General features: G+C 42.0%; 2 protein-coding genes across 4 annotated transcripts in view; one reads left to right on the forward strand and one right to left on the reverse strand.

Moving 5' to 3' along the window:
* Positions 1–60: 60 nt before the first annotated feature.
* srrd (SRR1 domain containing) lies at positions 61–15995 on the forward strand. The gene is made up of 7 exons (XM_078554286.1): positions 61–542; positions 1443–1483; positions 1567–1793; positions 2746–2844; positions 3097–3248; positions 9274–9319; positions 15231–15995. Exons 1-7 carry the CDS (start codon positions 385–387, stop codon positions 15435–15437), a joined length of 930 nt encoding a protein of 309 aa, XP_078410412.1. The 5' UTR covers positions 61–384; the 3' UTR covers positions 15438–15995.
* Positions 15996–18263, reverse strand: part of LOC144687782 (clustered mitochondria protein homolog) — a 97760-nt gene continuing 95492 nt past the window's right edge. For all 3 annotated transcript variants that reach the window (XM_078554283.1, XM_078554284.1, XM_078554285.1), the window contains exon 26: positions 15996–17514. In XM_078554283.1, the coding sequence (XP_078410409.1) occupies positions 17280–17514 (235 nt within the window). In that variant the 3' untranslated portion in view covers positions 15996–17279. The remainder of the gene's footprint in view (positions 17515–18263) is intronic.

The raw sequence follows: 18263 nt of genomic DNA on the forward strand, positions 1-18263 counted from the left end.
GCGGGGGGCTGGGGGGGACAGTGAGCCGAGTGACACCGCGACCCGGCGGGGGCGGGGCCTCTGCAGAGGTCACATTTACAGAGACAATCAGACCTTGAACAACTGGGAACCGCCAGGCCTGAGCCGAATGAAAGGTGGTTCATTTGGTCGCTGATTTAAAGTTTTCTCCTCACAGAGGTTGCTCCATATTTCCAGTTGATATGTTTTGTCTTTCACAACATCCAAACTGTGACTCATGAAGTCAGAACTCCTGCTCTGAATCCTGGCCCATTGTGGCACTGATCTCAGCACCAACATCACACACAGAAAGGATGCAGTTTGGGGTCTGGCCTTTCTTAAACGTCAATTAAGTGGTTACAGAGAGAGAGAGAGAGAAAGGGGGAAATGTCTGCCTGCCCAGCAGAAGGGGAATGGAAAACAATCAGCAAGAAAAAGGGAATAAAGAAAAGGAGAGAAAATGTCAGAAACATTCCCCATCGTGAGGCAGAGGTTCTGAGTGTGGCTGAAGGGGAGAGAATCCAACAGAAAATAAAAGAAGCAGTGTAAGTTCACACGAATTTTGTTGTCAGAACTTGCCACCCGGTGCTGCTTCGTGGTGCCTGGAGGATAATGCGGATCTGGATTTTATCCCTCTCATTGGAGGGAAGTACCTCAACTCCTATTAGCACCACAACAAAGATAACACAGAAAGTCAGCAATATCTGAGGATTGTGGACACACACATACATCAACAAATACTGTGCAACAATGATCAGTGGTAGAACAGCAAAGTGCAACATTAATAAAATTTCAACTTTCAGAAGTCTCTGAAAATGGGAGTAAGTCAACCTGGGTTATGCATACAGCCAGCGCGCTGTTCAGTAAGGCACTACATGTGGAACTGGACAGGTCTTAAGTTCATTTTATATGTCATTATGATCTGTGCATCAGTCAATCCATTTTTCTTATTCTGTAACAATAACTTCTTTGGTGGTGGAGAGAGGAAGAAAGATTTTCATTTACGTTGGGATCTGATGAGATTATAGGGTCAGAGACAAGAGGAAATTGTTCAGGTATGCAGTCCATCTGGCTGCTTAAATTCACCCATGTGATATGACCAGTTTGTACCCTCCCTCCTGTCCAGCTTACATCTCTCCATTCTGTAATGAATTGAATATTGCTGTTCCATTTTTGAATACTTCAACTGAGGCACACTACCAGCATTAGGCATCCAAGTTACTAATTTGTGGAAAAGACTAAATGGACCTTAAGTTCCAATTAGTTTCCTTAATTTCCCATTCATTTCAAAATAAGTTAATACATTTTGATTTTCCCATCAGTACGGTAGACACAAAGGTTGAGGTCGGAACTAGTCTTCACTAGCTTTGTCCCTGTAGATTTAACGCCTACAAAATAGCCAAAGCTTCCTATGCCTGGAAACTGATCATTGAACTTTGTTACAGAGAGGAACTGCGGAGTTCAGAATTCTGGACTGATTGCCTTGGTGAGTTGGAAAATTAAGTATTTGCAATTCTTGGGTCTTTCATTCTGCTTTTCCCAGATGGTCATTGTGACAATTTGTTTCAGAAACAATTCAAAGAGTTGCGAATACATATTGTACAGCTCCTCTGGCACCTCCATTGAGTCCCTTCCTGGGCGGGGAAGGTCCAGAGTCCCTTGAATACAAAAAGGACAACATAGACCATTGTCAAAATACACTTGACTTGGTGTGTTATGGAATCGGAAACTTTGCTAGTTCTGTAACGTCTCGCTATCAGCTGGCCCTGCTGTTCCTGCTGCAAGAAACACTGCAGGTAAGCATAATCAGGTGCCAATATGGTAAATGCATGGGAGAAAAAGAGACCAATGAGTAATTTTGGGTTGCATTATCTCTGAATGCTTAGAAGCCTCATTATTGTCTGTTGTAGGAGCAGGGTTAAAATTAATTTGTCAAAAGTGCATGAACTCATCTCTATCATTAGGACAAAACATGCTGCTTTTCCATCTTTGACTCCAGTGGTGAATGTGCTTGTCCCACTGTTAATTGCACTTTTCATCTCTCATTCATCTATTGCCTAGTGCTGTTAGAAGGCTTATGCGGTACCCAATCAATGAGACGTAGCCACATTTAAAATGTTAATGTTCTACTGCAGTGTTATAAATTGACAGTAGAAAACTGAAGATTGTCCATCCTGAACAGTCAATACGAAATATTTTTTAAAAGTCAAAAGTTCTACAACTGTGGTCACTAATATGCATAGAAAATACTGTCTCTGAAATCAGAGTTTCAAAGCAAGCTACGAGGAAGTATCATTAAGACACTTTATTGGGACAGTTTAGTTGGCGGAGCTTTACTTTGGATCCAACTCACATCATGTCTGACCAAGAAGTACTTCATGGGAATCACAAATAAAATCATTATTTTGTTTTTATGCACAAGTCTTCATTCGCCTAGAGAGACTCCCTCTGATCTTCACTTCCATTTCACAGAAAGCAGCTGGTCTTCACTTGAACCGTCTCTGTGGTAGCAAAGGATCAGATCATTAATTCACTACACTCTGCGGGAGGTGTGGAGGGGTAGAAAGAGGCAGGCACTTGCCTTTTAGCACTCTGCAGCAACTATGTACAATTCAAACTGAACAGACAGAAAACAATAAACATTTTAATTTCACAATAATCACAGTGCTGAAAGAAGTTTCCTGCCTTAGTAAGTTGTGATTTCGGTTTATGAAAATTTTTATATTTTACATAACTGTGTCCCAACAGATCTCTCAAGATGGCTGTCTTCTCTTTGATCCTCTATTTACAGAATGGGAGAAGAGATTCTTGAAGGATTGTGGGATGGTGGTACTCAAGGAAAATGAGGTGAAAGGCACTGTCACATTCTTGTTTTGTTTTAAGTATTATGTTCCAGGTAAACCCTATCTGACAAAAATGGAGCATTTCTGTCTGGTTTTGGCTTTCTAGAGATACCTTTTATTCAGTCCTAATCACAACTAGTTTTCCTTATGGGGCCACATGATAATTTTAGTAGCAAACCACTTGTCAATGTGATTCAAAATGGTTTTTTTTGCATCCCGTGATGTTATTGGAAATTTTCTTTTAAAAATCTTTCAGGAAGGGAAGCGGCCCATCAACAAGCCAACACTCTTCTACATGATTCATTGTGGCAAAGCCCTTTACAATAACCTCCTGTGGAAAAACTGGTCACCACAAAAACTCGCACAAACCATTCTCATTGGAAACAGTTTTAAAGGGATGGAGGAGAGGTAAGAAAATTCTGCACCTGTTCATTCCTTCGCAACTGAAAAAATTCAGAGGGGAGGTGGGATAACAGTGGAGGTGGGGGAAAAATATGATTGATATTTACATTCAGTTTGAGGGAGAGAAGAGTGGGTCCAAGACTAGTATTTTAAAATTCAATAAGGGCAATTATAAGGGCATGAAAGCAGAGCTAGCTAAAGTGAACTAGCAAACGAGGTTAAGTGAGAGATCCACAGAGGTGCAGTGGCAGACTTTTAAAGGGATATTTCAGAATACACAGAATAGATACATTCCAATGAGAAAGAAAACTTTCTAAGGGAGGACCCGCCATCCATATTTAACTAAAAATATTAAAGACAGTATAAAACTCAAAGAAAAAGCATATAATTGCGCAAAGATGGGTGGCAGGTCAGAAGATTGGACAGAATATAAAAAACAGCAAAGAATGGCTAAAAGATTAATAAGGAGGGAAAAATTAGAGTACAAGAGAAAGCTCGCTAGAAATATAAAGACGGATAGTAAGAGTTTCTATTCATATTTAAATAAGAAAAGTTAACAAAGTGAGCATTGGTCCTATAGAAAGTGAGTCTGTGGAATTAATAATGGAAAGTAAGGAGATAACAGATGAGTTGAACAGGTATTTTGCATCAGTCTTCACTATAGAGGATACAAGTAACATCCCAGAAATAGCTGTAAATCAGGAAAAGGAAGGGAGGGAGGAACTCAGGAAAATTACAATCACCAGAGAAGTGATATTGAGCAAATTGTTGGAGCTGCGGGCTGACAAATCCCCGAATCCTGATAGACTTCATCCTAGGGTCTTAAAAGAAGTGGCTAGTGAAATACTTGATACATTGGTTTTAATTTTCCAAAATTCCCTAGATTCGGGGAAGGTTCAAAAAGGGAGGGAGACAGAAAGCAGGAAACTACAGGCCAGTTAGCTTAACATCTGTCATAGGGAATATGTTAGAAGCTATTATTAAAGATGTTACAGCAGGGCACTTAGAAAAGTTTAAGGCAATCAGGCAGAGTCAACATTGTTTTGCAAAAGGGAAATCATTTTAACCAATTTATCGGAGTTCCTTGAAGAAGTCACATGTGCTGTGGATAAAGGGGAACCGGTGTATGTACCTGTACTTAGATTTCCAGAAGGCATTTGATAAGGTGCCGCATCAAAGGTTATTGCGGAAAATAAAAGTTCATGGTGTAGGGGGTAACATATTGGCATGGATAGAAGATTGGCTAGCTAACAGAAACAGAGGGTAGCCTTAAAATGAGTCTTTTTCTGATTGGAAGGATGTAACAAGTGGTGTGCCACAGGGATCAGTGCTGGGGCCTCAACTTTTTACAATTTAGATAAATGACTTCAATGAAGGGACATATGGTATGGTTGCTGTATTTGCTGACGACACAAAGATAGGTAGGAAAATAAGTTGTGAAGAGGATGTAAGGAGGCTACAAAGCGACATAGATAGGTTAAGTGAGTGGGCAAATATCTGGCAAAAGGAATATAATGTGGGCAAGTGTGAAATTGTCCATTTTGGCAGGAAGAATGAAAAAGCAGAATATTGTCTAAATAATGAGAGATGGCGAGCTTTGAGATTCAGGGGGATCTGGATGACCTAGTGCACAAATCACAAAGGGCTAGTATGCAGATACAGCAAGAGATTAGGAAAGCTAATAGAATGTTATCGTTTATTGTGAGGGGAATTGAATTCAAAAGTAGGTTATGCTTCAGTTGTACAGGGCATTGGTGAGACCACATCTGGAGTACTATGTACAGTATTGGTCTCCTTATTTAAGGAAAGATGTAACTACATTAGCAGTTCAGAGAAGGTTTACTAGACTAATACCAGGAATGGTAAGCGTGAGGTTATCCATTTTGATCGGAAGAATAAAAAGGCGACTTATTATTTAAATGGAGAGAAACTTCAGAATGCTTCAGTGCAGAGAGATCTGGGTGTCCTCGTGCATGAATCACCGAAAGCTAGTATGCAGCTACAGCAGGTAATAAGGAAGACAAATGGAATTTTGGCATTTATTGCTAAAGGAATAAGTATAAAAATAGGAAAGTGTTGTTGCAACTGTACAAGGCTTTGGTGAGACCGCACCTGGAGTATTGTGCACAGTTTTGGTCCCCTTACTTGAGGAAGGATGTAGTTGCACTGGAGGCGGTTCAGAGGAGGTTCACTAGATTGATTCCAGAGATGCGGGGCTTGTCTTGAGGAGAGATTGAGCAGTTTAGGCCTATACTTGCTTGAGTTTATACGGATGAGAGGCGATCTAGTTGAGGTATATAAGATGCTGAAGGGCATAGACAAAGTAGACGTGGAATGGATGTTTCCCCTTGTGGGACATTCTAGAACAAGAGGCCATAGTTTTAGGCTGAGGGGTGGTAGATTTAAATCAGAGATGAGGAGGAATTACTTTTCTCAAAGGGTTGTGAATCTGTGGAATTCATTACCTCAGAGTGCAGTGGATGCCGGGATGCTGAATAAATTTAAGGAGGAGATAGACAGATTTTTTATTAGTAATGGGTTGAAAGGTTATGGGGAGAGGGTGGTAAATTAGAGTTGAGGCCGAAATGAGATCAGCCATGATCGTAATGAATGGCGGGGCAGGCTCGAGGGGTTGAATTGTCTACTCCTGTTCCTATGTTCTTATGTTCTTATGGATGGGTAGTCTTATGAGGAAAGGTTGTACAGGTTAGGCTTGTATCCACTGGTGACTTGATCAAAAGTTTTAAGATCCTGAGGGGTCTTGACAGATTGGACGCGGAGAAGATGTTTCCTCTTGTGGGAGAATCTAGAGCTAGAGGTCATGGTTTAAAAATAAAGGGCTTCTCATTTAAGAAAGAGATGAGGATAAATGTTTTTCTCTCAGAGGGTCGTGAGTCTTCAGAACTCTTTTCCTCAAAGGGCAGTGGAAGCAGAGTGTTGAATATTTTTAAGGCACAGCTAGATAGGGTCTTAATTAAGGGGGTGTAAGGTTATCAGGGGTAGATGGGAGGTTACAATCAGATCAGCCATGATCTTATTGAATGGCTGAGCAGGCTTGAGGGGCCGAGTGGCCTACTCCTGCTCCATGTTTGTATGTAAACAATAGATAAATGGGGACAAATTGTGCTCCGAGGGAGGTTTATGGAACAAAAGTACTGTGGGAGGAGATGATTAGAGTCATAGAGGTCTACAGCACAGAAAAAGGCCTTTGGCCCATCAAGTCTGCTCCAGTCAAACAAGTACCTAACTATTCTAATCCCATTTTCCAGCACTAGGCCCATAGCCTTGTATGCCATGGCATCGCAAGTGCACATCCAAGTACTTCTTAAATGTTATGAGGGTTTCTGCCTCTACCACCCTTTCAGGCAGTGAGTTCCAGATGCCCACCACCCTCTGGGTGAAAACATTCTTCTTCACATCCCCTCTAAACCTCTTGCCCCTTACCTTAAATCTATGCCCCCTGGATATTGATCCCTCCACCAAGGGGATAAGTTCCTTCCTGTCTACCCTATCTATGCCCCTCATAATTTTATACACCTCAATCATGTCCCCCCTCAATCTCCTCTGCTCCAGGGAAAATAACCCCAGTCTATCCAATTTCTCCTCATAACTAAAACTCTCCAGCCCAGGCAACATCCTGGTAAAGCTCCTCTGCACTCTCTCCAGTGCAATCACATCCTTCCTATAATGCGGATTCTAGAACTGCACGCAATACTCTAGCCGTGGCCTAACCAGCGTTTTATACAGTTCCAGCATAACCTCCCTGCTCTTATATTCTATGCCTCAGCTAATAAAGGCAAGTATCCCACATGCCGTCTTAACCACCTTATCTGCCTGTCCCGCTACCTTAAGGGACTGGTGGACATGTATACCAAAGTCCCTCTGATCCTCGGTACTTCCCAGGGTCCTACCATTTATCGTGTATTCCCGTGCCTTGTTTGTCCTGCACCAGTGCATCACCTCACACTTATCCAGATTAAATTCTATTTGCCACTGATCAGCCCGTCTATATCTTCCTGTAATCTAAGGCAACCCTCCTCACTATTTACCACCCCACCAATTTTCGTGTCATCCGCGAACTTACTGAGCAACCCTCCTACATTCAAGTCTAAATCATTTATATATACCACAAACAGCAAGGGATCCAACACCGATCCCTGTGGAACCCCACTGAACACAGGCATCCAGTCACAAAAACACCCCTCAACCATCACCCTCTGCTTCCGCCACTCAGTCAATTCTGGATCCAATTTGCCAAATTGGCTTGGATCCCATGGGCTCTTACCTTCATTATCAGTCTCCCATGCGGGACCTTATCAAAACCCTTGCTGAAGTCCAAGTAGGCTTCGTCAAATGCATTGCCCTCATCTACACACCTAGTCACCTCTTCGAAAAATTCAATCAAATTGGTCAGACATGGCCTCCCCTTAACAAAACCATGCTGACTGTCCTTGATTAATCCCTGCCTCTTCAAATGTTGATTAATTCTGTCCCTCAGAATTGCTTCCAATAGTTTCCCCACCACTGAGGTTAGACTGACTGGCCTGTAGTTCCCTGGTTTATCCCTTCCTCCCTTCTTGAATAATGGTACCATATTGGCTGTCCTCCAGTCCTCTGGCACCTCTCCTGTGGCCAGAGAGGTATTGAAAATTATTGCCAGCGCCCCCGCCTCCTCCCTTGCCTCACTCAACAGCCTAGGATACATTTCATCCGGGCCTGGAGATTTATCTACTTTTAAGCCTGCCAGACCATTTAGAACCTCCTCCCTTTCTATGCTAATTTCTTTAATTATATCACAGTCCTTCTGCCTGATTTCCATACCCACGTCGTCCCTCTCACTTGTGAACACCGACACAAAGTGTTCATTTAGAACTTTACCTACATCTTCCGGCTCCACACACAAATTACCACTATGGTCCTTAATGCGCCATACTCTTTCCCTAGTTATTCTCTTACTCTTAATGTACTTGTAAAATAACTTTGGATTTTCCTTTATTTTACATGCCAATGTTTTTTCATGCCCCCTTTTTGCTCTCCTAATTTCCTTCTTAAGTTTCCCCCCTACACATTCTATACTCCTCTAGGGCTTCTGCTGTTTTGAGCCCTCGGTATCTGCCATAAGGCTCCCTTTTTCTCTTTATCCAATTCTGTATATCCCTTGACATCCAGGGTTCCTTGGATTTGTTGGTCCCACCCTTTGACTTTACTGGAATATGTTGGCCCTGTACTCTCCCTATTTCCTTCTTGAATGAGTCCCACTGTCGCAGATTTACCTAAAAGCCACTGCTCCTAGTCCACTCTGGCCAAATCTTATCTGATCTTATTAAAATTGGCCTTCCCCCAGTTTAGAACTCTGATTTCTGGCCCATCCTTGTCCTTTTCCATAACAACCTTGAATCTAACGGAGTTATGATCACTATCTGCAAAATGCTCCCCCACTGATACCTCTACCACTTGCCCAGCTTCATTCCCTAAAATTAAGTCCAGGACCACCCCCTCTCTTGTGGGACCTTCTACATACTGGCTTAAAAAGCTCTCCTGGATGCATTTTAAGAATTCCGCTTCCTCTAAACCTATCACACTATGACTAACCCAGTTAATGTTGGGGAAGTTGAAATCCCCCACTATTACTACCCTATTATTTTTCCACTTCTAGAATCTAGATTCTAGAATTGGGATTTTAAGTTATAAGGAATAGTTTTCTTTGTAAAAAATGGGGACTTCACGGTGATCTAATTTGAGTTATTAAGAGGAATTGATGAAGTTCATTCAGGCAAGCTGTTCGCTATGGTGAAGGATTGAAATGCAAGCAAAGAACTTGGAGTAACAAGGGAAGTTGGTAAAAACTTTTCAACCAAAGAGTAATAGAGCTGTGGAATAAGTTATCAGGGACAGCCGTTGGAATGGATATTATAAATAGATTCACGAATCACCTCGATATATTTCTGAAGATAGTGAAGGAAGTGATAAGAAGGTGAATTTGAGATTATCAAAATTGCTAGGCTTAATGAGTTTTTTTTCTATATTGCAGATTACCAGCCCGAGTACTGCAGAGGGTCTACAAGTACATTAATCACGTATCCTTCAGTGATTTCAATCAGCGATTCAAAGATTATTGCAATTGAAACAGGACTAGTAACAACCACTCCTGGTTCCAATGCCCATGTGCCCCTCAGGAATCCACACATCAAAAATTACCCTCATTCTTAGTTTTCACGTAGCTGCTCTATTATGGAGGGCACCCTTTCTCAGTCATACACACAGTTTTTACATTCCTAATCCTACAATGAGAGCATGTACCAAAAATCCATCACTCGGATCATTAATGGTCAGTTTTCTCTCTTTGTATCTACTCTCAAACCCCTTGACTCATACACAGAGAGGTTAGGTTCCAAGGGTGACAGCCGAAATAGTCCTTCAGCACCTTGATAAAATGATCACTTTTAATAGTCAACTTGAATTGAGAGTTGTGAATATTCAACACTGAGGGGCCCATCACAGCCAAATCCAATCCTGTTTTCACTTATTGTCCCTTCCTTTTGGCACAATTAATCAATCAGGAGTAGGAACACAGACTAATTTTTCTCTTATGTTTCCACCCCAGTCACCAATTCCAGGGACTTTGAAGCCAATTGTAGCACCAGTAGGTACCCCCTGAACTGATTTTCTGCAGAGCTGGGTCATGGTGGGAATATTTTGCCTTGAGTCCTGTGAGGTTCAAACCTAAGAATTGCCAGAACACACAACCCAGAATTTTTTTATTCATTCATGGGGTGTGGACGTCGATGGCTAGGCCAGCATTAATTGCCCATCCCTAATTGCCCTTGAGAAGGTCGTGGTGAGTTGCCTTCTTGAACTGATGTAGTCCATGTGGTGCAAGTACATCCACAGTGCTGTTCAGGAGAGAGTTCCAGGATTTTGACCCAGCAACTGAAGGAACGGCGATATATTTCCAAGTCAGGATGGTGAGTGGCTTGGAGGGGAACTTCCAGGTGCTGGTTTTCCCATATGTCTGCTGCCCTTGTCCTTCTAGATGGCAGCGGTCATGGGTTTGGAAGGTGCTGTCTAAGGAGGCTTGGTGAGTTCCTTCAATGCATCTTGTAGATGGTACACACTGCTGCCACTCTGCTTCAGTGGTAGAGGTAGTGAATGTTTGTGGATGTGGTGCCAGTCAAGCGGGCTGCTTTGTCCTGGATGGTGTCAAGCTTCCTGAGCGTTGTTGGAGCTGCTCTCATCCAAGCAAGTGGAGAGTATTCCATCACACTCCTGACTTGTGCCTTGTAGATGGTGGACAGGCTTTGGGGAGTCAGGAGGTGAGTTACTCACTGCCGGATTCCTAGCCTCTAACCTACTATTGTAGCCACAGTATTTATATGGCTAGTCCAGTTCAGTATCTGGTCAATAGTAAACCCCCCCGCACCCCCCCCCCCAGATGTTGATAGTGGGGGATTGAGCAATGATAATGCCATTGAATGTCTAGGGGCAATGGTTAGATTCTCTCTTGTTGGAAATGGCCATTACCTGGTATTTGTGTGGCATGAAAGTTACTTGCAACTTGTCAGCCCAAGCCTGGATATTGTCCAGGACTTTGTCCAGCACTTGGACATGGACTGCTTCAGTATCTGAGGAGTTGCGAACGGTGCTGAATGTTGTGCAATCATCAGTGAACATCCCCACTTCTGACCTTATGATGGAAGGAAGGTCTTTGATGCAGCAGTTGAAGATGGTTGGGCCTAGGACACCATTGCAGGAGTTCCTCAGGGTAATGTCCTGGAACTGAGATGACTGACCTCCAACAACCACAACCAACTTTCTTTCTAGTCATACCTAGCACAACCAGCGGAGAGTTTTCTCCCAATTCCCATTGACTCCTGTTTTGCTAGGGTGGCTTTCATGCCACACTCAGTCAAATGCTGCTTTGATATCAAGGGCACTCACTCTGACCTCACCTCGGGAGTTCAGCTCTTTTGTCCATGTTTGAACCAAGGTTGTAATGAGGTCAGGAGCTGAGTGGTCCTGGCAGAACCCAAACTATTGCTGCTTGATAGCCCTGTTGATGACCCCTTCCATCATTATACTGATGATTGAGAGCGGACTAAGGGGTGGTAATTGGCTGGGTTGAACTTGCCCTCCTTTTCGTGTGCAGGACATACTGGGCAATTTTCCACTTTGCTGGATAGGTGCCAGTGTTGTAGCTGTACTGGAACAGCTTGGTTAGGGGCACGACAAGTTCTGGAGCACAGGTTTTCAGCACTATAGCCAGAATATTGTCAGGGCTCATAGCCTTTCCAGTATTCAGTGCCTTCAGCCATTTCTTGATATCACATGGAGTGAATAGAATTGTCTGAAGACTGGCATCTGTGATGCTGGGGACCTCCGAAAGAGACCGAGGTGGATCATCCACTCGTCACTTCTGGCTGAAGATTGTTGCAAAAGCTTCAGGCTTATCTTTTGCACTGATGTGCTGGGTTCCCCATCACTGATGATGGGGATATTTGTGAAGCCTCCTCCTCCAGTGAGTTGTTTAATGGTCCACCAGCATTCACGACTGTATGTGGCAGGACAGCAGAGCTTAGATCTGATCCATTGGTTGTGGAATTGCTTAGCTCTATCACTTGCCTCTTATGCTGTTTGGCATGCAAATAGTCCTGTGCTGTAGCTTCACCAGGTTGACACCTCATTTTCAGGTATGCCTGGTGCTGCTCCTGGCATGCCCTCCTGCACTCTTCATTGAACTAGGGTTGATCCCCTGGCTTGGTTGTAATGGTAGAGTGGGGAATATGCTGGGCCATAAGGTTACAGATTGTGTTTGAATACAATTCTGCTGCTGCTGATGGCCCACAGCACCTAATGGTTGCCCAGTGTTGAGCTGCTAGATCTGTTCGAAATCTATCCCACTTAGTACGGTGGTAGTGCCATGCAAGACGATTAATTAATAATACTCTGCGTAACAAATTTTTTTCTTAAAACTCCCTCTCACTAACTGAGTGGCTATTTTCAGTTGAATGCAATCAGAATAGATTACATTTTCCTATTTACCCGTGATAATTTGAAAAACCTTGACTAGCCACCTCTGTTCCAGTGGAAATTCTTCTAGTATAACAAGTCTATCTTTAATAATTATAGTTTGCCAAACTTGGTATATTCTGGTGAATCTCAGCTATGCTTTCTGTGCTACAACCCATATTACACATCTGATTTGCCATGAATAATGGCACAGGAGGTCTATTAATGTACAAAACCTGCATATTGTTGCTCCCTGTCGCTTAAATTGATAGATGCTAAATTATTTGCTTCAAACTGGACCCAATGTCCCAGTACGAGCTAACCATAATGGGACTGACCTTTCATTCTATTTTCCTCTGGGAAATATAACTACATTATTGCATCTACTGTAACTAGAATGAAGATAACTAAAATGATACAAAATTACAACTGAATAAGAATATTGCTGTGACTAGACATTACGAAAAACCTCAAGGGATGAATTTTAATTGCGGTGTGCACCAGGGAGTGATCTGTATCATAGTCAGCACTCTGGTAGCTATGTGTGTTGAAATTGCTGTTCAAAAAGTCAAGTGGTGATCAGATCCAGCTGGTGCCAATGCCCTGATCTCAGTTGTCTCCAGGACACCTTGTGGCATGGTTTGTTCTGAAGTAAGGTGTTAGTTGCACAAAGCTTGTGGTAGCAGCAAAGCTCAATTAGTCTTGGCCTGTTCTCATTTATCTTTCCTAGGCCATGATATCCGAAGTCGGAGGGCTATGCCTCATGATCTGTGTCCACTCTTGCATTGAAATTCCCCAATAGGTAAAGATGTTCTGACTTAGGCATTCTGCTGATATCTGTGTCAAGCTCTTCATAGAACTGGTCTTTCGCCTCTGTAGTGGAGCACAGCATTGGAGCATAGATACTCATGGGTTAACTGACCCTCTTGAGTTCAGCTGCAGATGGAGAGATCACGTTCTGAATCCTTTGTGGGGGCATTCTTTCATCAAGAGTAGCGAGTTCCTTCCAGCAAGGCCCACACCTTGCTCACACATTTTCTCTGAACTCTTCCCTTGCCAGACAAAGGTGTAATGTTTCTCTGTCAGTGGAGTGTGCTAATTACATCAGCATACACTCATTGCTAAGCCAACAATGTCTGTGCTGGCTTGGCCACCTTTCTTGGATGGATAATGGCCGTATACCCCAAAGATCTTCTACAAGGTGAACTTGCCACAGGTCATGATGTCTGAGGCGGCCATACCTCCGCTACAAGGGCACCTGCAAACGAGATATGACATTGACACTGACAATTTGGAGATAGTCACTGATGGCCATGATCACTGGAGGCTGACTGTTTGGAAGAGGTGAGCAGAAATGAAAAACTTAGCTGGCGAAGGGAGGTGGTCCAGGGAAATCAGTGGCCAGTGAATTGTGCACCTTTTTAGTCCACTGTCTTCCTCTGCACCAAATGCAGCAAAGACTGCCTTCTGGAGCCACACCAGGCAATGCTTAACACAATTGACCACCACGGTACAAACTATCTTACAAGTTAGAAGGCTGCCACAGACATTATAAACCACTTTTCCTGAATCCTAAAATGTTCCCTTTATATCAAAGCAAACTTCTGATCCTGGATTGCCAGTGAGGCAGAGAGGAAATTTGAGCTGTGCTGGTATGAGGAAACTGCTGTGACAAATTTAAGTCATGAGCTATCCACGTCTGTTCCGATGTCTTCACAATGAGTGTAAGATGCATCTATGTTGTTGCAACTGCACCAGATAAAATAACACCCAAAGACTACTACACATCTTATGTAAAATAGAGTTGTGAAGACTAAGAGAAGATGTCAGAGATGTTTAAATCATGAAGGGTTTAGAGTAAAATGAAGAGAATGTTTCCACTGTGGCTAAAGAACTGAACCAGAGGGCACAGATTTAAGGTGATTGGCAAAAGAACAAAAGCAGAGGAAAAACTTATTTATGCAAAAGAATGGTTAGGATTTGAAATGCAATGCCTGATAGGGTGATGACATTTAACAGTAACCTTCAAAAGTGAATTGGATAATTCCTTGAAGGAGAAAAATTACAGGGAAATGGGGAAAGAGTGGGGGAGTGGGATTAACTGGATTTCTCTTTCAAAGAGCCAATGTGGACATATGCTATATTCCTCTGTGCTAAATACTACAGAACTTTGCGGGTCAACGGTTACATTGTCTGAAGGTAGGAGGAATAAGGGTTGACTTGTACTTAGAACTTTTTCCTTCCCCCATGATGACATGGCTTCCAATTGCACAGCTCATTAATAGATGGCCAGTACTGGGACACACAGATCCAGTTTTAAGCAAATAATTTAGCACACATAAATTCAGTAAAAAGACTGCAACAATATGTAGGTTTTGTACATTAACAGACCTCCTGCAATGTTATTCATGGCAAGTCAGGGTACAGAAAGTACAGCTGAAATTCACCAGATTTATATCCAGGATAGGAAACTATAGAGCATAGACTTGGGATACTGGAAGAATTTCCATCAAACAGAGGTGGCTGGTAGAGGTTTTTCAAATTATCCTGAGTGAATAGGAACATAGATATAGGATCATCTTAAAACTGTCACTCAGCTAGTGTGGAGAAGGGATAAGAAAAGATTTGTTATGCAGAGTATTATGGAATTATTCCTGCAGTTTGAGGTAAAGAGTGTTGCATCTAATTATGGGACAATTGGGAGAATATTTGGAGCAGATGATGATCCACAGCTATTCGGATGGAGCTAGGCAGCAGAATTAGTTTTAGAATGCTCTGGGAAAGAGCCAGTACAACAACTGACCTCTTTCAGTTCAATATCGTAAACCTTGATGGTTCTAGTTTTGGCCCTTAAAAGAAAATGCATGCTAAATACAAGACTTAAGAATATGTTGTATAAAACATATATAAAATCAATGTTTTTGAAGATAAAACCAAGAAACTCCTGTTCTGCATATGTTGATCCTTAACTTTACTCATCAGATATTGGCAATAACTGAAGAGGCAGCATTCCCCTCCAGCAGTAGATACATGGATGTATTTAATGACACCTCCATTCATCAGTTTCCTAGAAGAAAACTTGATGCAAAGCCTACAGAGTTCTGGGAAGGTGCTGCTGAACCCACATACCAGGAGTGTGAGGACTTGGAAATAATCCAGAAGGGCATGGAATGGTTTTCGGTTTCATAGCTGGGAAAAAACAGGAGTGAAACAGGTTCCAAAGCCTGTTGAGCTGGAAGCATCTGTGCGAAGGTTACCTCGAGTTATCAATTTCACTCCTTCGGGATGGTAATAATCTGAAGTCCAAATTCTAGTTGCTTTGGTACAGAATACTTTCAAGGAAGAGTTTTAACTGCCTATACCTAACCAGGAATTAAAATCGAGCGACTCGGTTTGTCCATAGCAGGGTTACCTCTGATGTTTTTCCCGGTGACTCGGGCCAGGAGCCTCATTTATATGCAAACCAGTGGGTCATGAACCGCCCCCGATGGCATTTTAATGGCGTTCTGAGCAGGACAACTGGCAACCTGTTGAAAGAAGTGGGATCTCCTAGAAGATAAGTTTTATACTTCGTCGGCCTCTACTGCCCAAGCCCTCTTTCTCATCTCTCCCACGAGGCTCAGCCAAACCCCCATCCATGTGACTTATCTGCTTGCTGATAAATGACTTCCGGGCTGCCCAATCTTCACCTGCCAGCAAGCCCTTTATGCCAATGAGCAGCAAATAAAGAAAAAGGCAAACAGTAAATGGTGTCCACATTTTATTAGTGAAGTATCTAATCACAGTGTTACAATATTCATTAAAACTTAAAATCATCCTACAGCGAAGGAATATTTCAGTCACGGTCAAAAAAGTATTCACCCCATTCATGAATTATGGTCTAACACTTCAATGAAAGCAAAAATAAAGCCTCAACCTATAAACTGTAAACAATGGATTTTCTGATTTTGTATTTGAATCAAAGAATTGTACAGCTCATCAAATATAAAGAATTGTTTTTTAAAAACTCAGTATTGGGGAAGGTTAAGAGAACTAAAAATGCAGCAGGAACCTAGCACCTGGAAAGTTAATGGAAGTTCTGGACTTATGTTCAGATGCAAGCAGATGGCAGTCTAAACTTGAATTTAAAGAAGCAAGACATGGATTTATCTATCTGCTATAGGTCATTATGAAGATGCTGAGGGACCTTGCAAGTAATCAAAGCTGAAGAAAACATTTGAACCATCAGAACTGGTCTACTAAATTCGCCAGAATTGACCAAAATCATTAGTTACAAAGTGTGTGACCTTAGAAAACTTTCACAACCTCACTATAAAAAGAAAATATTTGAGTCTAAAGAGAAACACGAAACAACCAGTTTAGACTGTCCCATGGAGCGCTAAGAGCTGAATTTGACCTTTCTTCAGACATGTAACCTGCTTAGTGATGGTAATTATGGCAATAGTGAGATAATCTTGCCCCCCAACACACACACCATCATATTGCTTTATCATGCTATGATGGTGTGATATATCAGAGAACAACACAATAACAGGTCTCAGACACATCAAAAAGTGTGACATTGAGAGATATAGCTATATCAAAATCATAGTGAGGTATATTCAGAAGAGGGTGTTCTACATATTTGTTTTTCAGCATTCTGATGTTTCACAGCTAAGCTACCCAATTTATACATTGACCGGTGGTGGGCAAGGATTTATCAGCTCTTCAATTGCACAAAACTATATCCAAAGAGAAACAACAAAAGTACAGTCTGATTTCAATGGAATAATTATTAAATAAGTTTTAACATCTGGTAATTTAAAAGGTTTCCAATTGTAATATAGACAATTATGCAACCAAGTTCCAACCTTGTGATGAACCCTAAACACCATCTGCTGATATACAAACCTAATTTTACAGTTACCTCCCTCCAGTCACATCTGGGATATCAGATGAGTCTGTGTGTGTTGAGAAGTGGACATTAATGTCAGTTTCATGTAATTAGAAAGGAGTTTAATCCATCTCCTTGTCGACTGCTGGCAAACACAGTTACGCAGAATCCACTGATGGTACACAGTCAGTTTCTATTTTACTATTAATCACTGTTTTTTCTTCAGCCAGATTCTCTGCACCATTCACGATTTCAGCTGGGGCAGTTCCATTGACTGGTATCACATCATCTAACCCAATATCAGTGAGGGCCTTGGTCAGTCTCTGTGATGCCTTGATTTCTGCCTGAATTAGTTTACGCATTCTATTTGTTGCTTTTTCCAGGGCAGATTTTCTGCAAAGAACAATAAAGGCAACAATGAGAGCAGGCGGCAAAAGAGATAGTGAATCATTGCTAGTGGGTATGTGGTGGTTGATGAGAGGAGCATTGGGTCAGCATCTAGAGAATTGGAGAATTATAGCAGGTGGCAATTGAAGTAAACCAACTCTGATTACAGCAGACATATTTCACAACAGAATCAAAACAAGCCATGGGCATATCACATGGCTTGAAAGTTCACAGAACATGTGTATCCCACAATATGCAGTCTGCAATCTTTGTCTGGTATTGGGAAGATATTCAAGAACTGGACAAAGCAAAACCCTTAGAATTTTGGGAAGGGAGGGACTTGTGCTTTTCAGCACGTAGAATGGCTCTGGTACTTAAATCAGCTGTTTTGATTGCACAGGAGTCAGTAATGCAGATCTCATTGCATCCATTTATCCTCCCACCTCAAATAACTTGTTCCAATTGCTGTGCTGTAGAGATATTAGCATGTAATTAATGCCACAGAATCGTATCTTTTAGTTATCAATCTCTCACACATTCTCCCTCACAATTGATAGAAGACAGGCTTGCACTTAAATTGGACCTTTCACATCCTCAAGTTTTCCCAAAGATTCACAGCCAGTGAATTATTTTTGAATTGCAGTTTCATTGTTGTTTAGGCAAACTTGGCATTCAGTTTGCACACATCAATTTCCAACCATCAAGAGAAAGAACAATATTACAAGGTATGGATTTCATGAGAAATATACAGTTCT

The sequence above is a fragment of the Cetorhinus maximus genome, chromosome 12, assembly GCF_964194155.1.
Source record: "Cetorhinus maximus chromosome 12, sCetMax3.hap1.1, whole genome shotgun sequence".
Taxonomy (NCBI): Eukaryota; Metazoa; Chordata; class Chondrichthyes; order Lamniformes; family Cetorhinidae; genus Cetorhinus; species Cetorhinus maximus.

Coding starts and splice junctions, on each gene's coding strand:
- srrd (XM_078554286.1), top strand. CDS start 385: ATGTCTGCCTGCCCAGCAGAAGGGGAATGGAAAACAATCAGCAAGAAA. Junction 1,794..2,745: donor TGCTGCAAGAAACACTGCAG/GTAAGCATAATC, acceptor GTGTCCCAACAG/ATCTCTCAAGATGGCTGTCT. Junction 2,845..3,096: donor TGGTACTCAAGGAAAATGAG/GTGAAAGGCACT, acceptor AAAATCTTTCAG/GAAGGGAAGCGGCCCATCAA.